Source organism: Bremia lactucae, linkage group LG10 (genome assembly GCF_004359215.1).
Source record: "Bremia lactucae strain SF5 linkage group LG10, whole genome shotgun sequence".
NCBI lineage: Eukaryota > Oomycota > Peronosporomycetes > Peronosporales > Peronosporaceae > Bremia > Bremia lactucae.
The window spans coordinates 3517851-3523501 of record NC_090619.1 but is presented as its reverse complement, the minus strand read 5'-3'; the positions used below and the strand labels follow the sequence as shown (position 1 = coordinate 3523501).

Below are 5651 nucleotides of genomic sequence, written 5' to 3'. Positions count from 1 at the left end.
AGTACTTGTGCAAGTACGCTGCTAGCTACTCCAGGGAACTTTCTAAGTCCCTTGACATCGACTGGAACTGGCCAGTCGGTAATTGCCATGATCTTTTCGGGATCAGGGCGCACACCGTGTTTTCCGACGATGCACCCAATAAGTTGTATTTCGCTTGCAGCGAATATACACTTCTTGAGATTTGCGTCCAACTTTTGTTTTCGCATAAGTGTAAGAACCTGACGAACGTGAGTTTTATGAACTTCCACGTCCGTCTTACCGTCCATGGCCCGGCTATGGACGAATACATCGTCGAAATAACTCGGTGCGAATTCTCGCACCGGTCAACATATTCGTTACGCATCTGTTGAATGTTGCAGGGACGTTACTAAGCCCCTGTGGTATTATTTGCTATTCCCAGAGCATCCCAGTGGTAGTGCTCACTGCTGCGTACGGGATGTCCCGTTCACGCATAAGGATCTAGTAAAATCCATCAATGAGATCCATAGACGAAAAGATGGTACTTTTAGACGTATCATCTATGATTACGTCTTTTCTAGGTATCGGCGTTTGAGCCGGTACCGTTGCAGCATTCAGTATATTGAATGCGTGCACTATCCGCCACCCTCCTGTGGCCTTTCGTACACAGAAGGTCGGAGAAGTATGTGGGGAGGTTGACTTCCTCACATGGCCCGCTTTTAATCGATCGATAAAGAATTTTACCGATCGCAAGCGCTTGTTCACGCGGCAGTGGCCACTGCTTCATGACACAGCACTTCGAGCCCGGTTTGAGCTCGATTTCATGTCGAGTGCCTTTATCCTTAGGCAACTCGCATGGAACTGCTTTAGGGAATACATCTCTGAATTCTATTAAATCTTCGTATAGAGGATTTATCTTGAGTGACTCCCAAGATTGAGTAGTATATCTTTCAATCCGAGTCTTCACATCGAGGACACTATTGTCCATCGATGAGCTGCTGAGAACCCGTTCGTTCTCCAAAAAATTACCGCTGACCGATTATCGGTTACATACTCGTCCTCTGTGACGAGTACGCAGATATGCTTGATTCTACCACAATACAGAACTCTCAAGAACCGCTTAGGTTCTAGGGTCGGTAATTGAGTTATCTCCGAAATTAACTTCGAGGGCGCATACAAATTAAGAGTATAAGCGCCTACTCTTGATCCGTCATTAGCCAAGACATTCAATGCCTCGGTTTCTTCCTAGGATTTATCCACAGACTGCCGAGGGATTAATCCCTTGGGATGCTGAAGTCTAGTCACTTCAGTATTAACTATTTGAGGATATTTCTCCTCCAGTACGTGGTGACTTATTCTCTCAACGTCTTCCGACTGTGATTGCGCTATCACAGTCGGGTCCTCTACGGTCGACTCAGGATCATCGTGTTGTCCATTTCGGACAACCGGTATCTTCCTTGAATGTCGCCTGCTCGACGTACATTCATGTCTCAATCCACTCGACCTTTTCGAGTGGTGGACCTTCGGCGCTGCCTGTGCATTCGAACAGCCGCCGGCAGCTGACTCCACAGGGTGATAAGTAAACACACTGTGAACTTGTGCAGTCGTACTAACGACCGTACCACAAGGTAGGCCATCGCACTCACTCGTAGTACATCCACACGCTTGCGGACGCTCCAAGACGTTCATCAGATGACCATCTGATGAACAAGTGGCAGGCATCTTTACGAATCGATGCTGCCAGCTGACCCTTGGCTCATATTTTCTGAGCCAAGGTAAACCTAGGATGACATCAAATTCGTCATCCAAATCCAGTACGATGAAATCATCATCGTACTGTAAATCTTTTAACGTGTAGTGAATTTCACTTCGCGTTTCATTACTGTTATCGATGCGCTTCTTAGTGAATCTCTGCAACCTGTTATGTGGCTTACATAGATAAGTAAGTGCACATAATCATCATTTTCGATAGAATCCGATTTCCTTAAAGTTACATTCTCTACTTTGATAAGTAAAGTTAACATTTTATTTTAATTTGTACAATGTGTCTTACACAACAGTGGCTTATGGAAAAGTCCGTCTTAATGTCGCACATAAAATTCAACAAAACATTTTAAATTAATCTGTAACGATTACACTCACAGACATGTGTTCCGACAAATTTTGCAGTTTAATAAGTCACATACAGTCCTCCTATGATACTTATCTCCGAAAAACTTATAACCTTCGCTAATTAAAACTTACTTTAAGTCGATAACTAAGAGCCTTTGATATCTGATAGGAAAGAGGCTATAAGTTAGCAGAGGGGGGAATGTAACCTTTTTGGAGATGCCCCCCCCTTCCTGATATTTTAAGGGAACGGGTATAGATAGCTACACACCATTGCCATTACCCTTCACCGTCTGCTTATTGTAATTGAATAAAAACTACACATAAAATATTTTCTTTGTATGAGTCATTCCACTGCATCGCGAAACCAACAGAAATTCCATTAGAACCGTCTTTAGACGCCCTTTAGTTTTTAGTAGATCACGCACCGTTAATTACTTTAGGGAATCGCTTTAGCCACACACCATAATTATCTACAACATGAGAGTTATGTGACTGCCCGTGGGCACGTTTTTATGTTCGGCGATGTTAAATGTTTTGTTTTATGCAGGTGAGAAAAGTCCAAAAGCGCCCGCACTTGATTGGCAAGTCATAAAAGAACGATATGAAAGGGCAGCAAATCGAGCACGAGAGAGAAGTTGAGCTGGAAATAGGCGACAATGGTTGGAGGTGCGCTCTTGCGCATGCATGTTGACTTAAGAGGTTAATAAGCTGGAATATATGTGAGGTGTCCAGTTAGCAAAGGATGTCCGGATAGCAGCTCCCCTCCTTTTATTGCGTTCATCAATGCTGTTGACTTAAATTGGTAGCTTCCTTTAAAAATAGTACTGGCTACAACTATTGGGAAAAGCAGGATAGCATCACATTTCAGCCACGATATCCACAATCTTGGAAGCCACCGCAACCTGGTCTTCAAACGACATGCAAGAAAACTTAGGCACATGCACGAATAGCGCTAAGGGCTATCAACAGCAAGTTAAGAAAAAGTAAACTGTTTTGAGATACTTCTTGTACGTGCGCACCTCTGGGAATCCCATTGCTTTCCGGTGGATGATCCACACGAGCGAGCGGAAGTAAACGTAATTGCAAATGTAGCGACCTGGGTCAGTCGAAATGCTGATATGCGAACATATAGGCTGCAACATTTTCTGCAAGTCGTCTAGTGGTACATTTGTATAGATCTTGTCTGGCTCACCTTCGCGAATAATTTCGTCCTTGGCAACGTAGCCGCGCTCGTCAGGGACCCGAAAGTCCGCCACATTGTAGCCCACCTGCTCAAGCTTTAGTGTGCGTGAATTAGCGCTCACGCCAAAGTGTAATAATATGCAGAGTCTACCACGCTCCTGCAGCAAACCGAAATTAGTCGAATCCATCGCTGCGCACTTGCTTGCATACCTCTGCCCTTGCATGCAACTTCTTCAGAACCTCCGCGCTGCCTGCGAGCACCAACGTAAGTTATGCATTCAGATGAGCACTATTGCCTTACCCGTTTTTGACACCTCAAGCACGTGAGACTCTGTCACTTTAGGGTGCTCCGCCAGCTTCTTTGCTAGACTTGTGGTTGGATTCTCGAGGATGTCACCGAACTTTCCGAAGCCAGTCAAGTAAACGTCACGTTTCTGCGTTGAATTTTTTGCTGCTTCTGTATTGGCATTTACTGGAGGTACTGCGAGTTGCGAGTTGTTGGTCATGTTGAAATTTGCAATACTTTTTCTCTTGCTTGTCTCGGCTTTTAATTAAGCTAAAGTATCAAAGAAGTACCCTACATTTGCATTTTGCATCAAATCACAATACTTGCGATAGCATATTTAGACCGTCCCAGGACCACTTTATCTCACAAAGGGTCGGCAATTTTTATGTTTAAAACATTGTTTTATTCAAAAATGATACGAGGCAGCTTAGCCAAACAATTGTTAATGTACTTAGTCATGTGAAATGTCAAATGAATGACTTAGCATTCTACAAATTATGCTACGGCTAGTAGATTAACAAAGCATGGCTTTGGCAATTGTCCGCATTTAAGGCATAATTCCTCTGCGTAGTTTGGCAACAACCGGCACAATGTAGCCTGAGGCGCCAAGCGTTAGCGGGTAGATAGCACTACCAAACACGACTGCGGCAGCGTATCCACCAAGTGATTTTCCCGCTCTTTCCATGCCTAAAGAGGCGAGTAGTGGCATGACGTCCACGCCTTGCTTAATTAGCGCGTAGAGTGAGCAGACCACCGCCACACCAGCCAAACGAGATCCCACCATGTATGCTGCTCCGTAGTCGTCAATCACTTTCGTGGCCTTTTCCATCGACTTGGAAAAAAAGCTAGGGGTTGAGACTATGTTCGATTCAGAGAGGTTTGATCGTCTAATAACTTATCAAAGTAATCGTCAGCCGCATGTAACACTGTAAAGATGCACTGGACGCACCGTGGTAAAGCATTCGCCAGGTCTGATAGATGCACTCTGGAAAAAGATGGAAATACTTTTGTGACACCAGCAGCGACGACTAAGTCGAGGGGTAGGCGGAAGCGGCGGAACGGGCGACTGGCAGCGAAGGCCAAAGCGAATTCCGGAGAGAACTCAATGCCAGTTAATGAAATAAATCCATACATGGCACCGATGCTACCTATATCAGTCGCGAAAAGAACAGCAATTGCTTCGCCCGGGTAATTTTTGATGGACGTATTAAGCTTGTCTACCACGCGGTCTAGCAGCGCCGCTTTAGGCTCGGCCGCGGATTTTGATCTTTTTGGCTCCGATGCAGATGTACCTACGCAGCGAGAGACAACGCCTCCACGATACGCTTGCAATTTATAGAAATTACTTTCCCCAAAAGACAATTGACTAAGGTTTACGCGCGCGCGTCGCGGCAGCCATTTCATCGACAGGGTGTGCATCTTAAAGATTTGTTGACGTAACGGTGTTCGCTAAATTATTTGATTAAATGTTTTTATTGACCTAATTGTATAGGTTGTGTTCGACCGACTTTCAAAGAAATGTCTCAATCTTATTTGGATATCCACATTTAATCAAGTAAATGTCACAATTTCGCATTTAATTATTTCCGCCAAAGTTAAGATACTCAGCTTTGGCTAAGATATTCTACAACTCATCATTTTCAATCTGATTTTTCATTTATATCCGAAGATGCAAGAATATCGAAAAGACTGTTGCATTTGGCGCAGTTTCTTTTGATTCAAATTAATAAAGATAGAAGTCTTTAAGTTTTAGGGAGTCGAAGGGGACTCCCTTTTAAAAAGTTTTATATTTCATACGATTAAATATAAATCATATTTTTGAGGAGCTGGAGGCATAAGATTTAAGGTGCCACCGCATCTGAGTGGCTGACTCCAGACGTATCATGGTGGTCTACCTGCACTTGACATTGACGAGTGCGCTCACACGATAATAATGGGCGAGTTGATCTTCGATGTAACGAGGCACTACGACTTGTACTGCTTCAGTACAAGTCCACTTCGCACTGCTTCAGTTGCGAGTGGTGCCCTACGTCCGTCCAAGGACACACTACCCACAGAACAAGACATCTCTTAAGGTAACTAGCATAAGAGGGTATAATGAAAAACTATATTA

The 5651-nt window shown here is 44.1% G+C and overlaps 2 protein-coding genes across 2 annotated transcripts; both read right to left on the bottom strand.

The window, feature by feature from the left end:
- Window positions 1-2599: 2599 nt before the first annotated feature.
- Window positions 2600-3758, bottom strand: CCR75_008421 (uncharacterized protein; the record flags this gene model as incomplete). The annotated part of the gene is made up of 4 exons (XM_067966473.1): window positions 2600-3029; window positions 3090-3410; window positions 3463-3503; window positions 3554-3758. 4 exons carry the CDS (start codon window positions 3756-3758, stop codon window positions 2928-2930), a joined length of 669 nt encoding a protein of 222 aa, XP_067814516.1. The 3' UTR covers window positions 2600-2927.
- Window positions 3759-3928: 170 nt separating this feature from the next.
- CCR75_008420 (uncharacterized protein) lies at window positions 3929-4957 on the bottom strand (the record flags this gene model as incomplete). The annotated part of the gene is made up of 2 exons (XM_067966472.1): window positions 3929-4425; window positions 4488-4957. The coding sequence occupies 2 exons, from the start codon at window positions 4955-4957 to the stop codon at window positions 4086-4088; spliced, it is 810 nt and encodes a 269-aa protein (XP_067814517.1). The 3' UTR covers window positions 3929-4085.
- Between the last annotated feature and the right edge of the window lie 694 nt (window positions 4958-5651).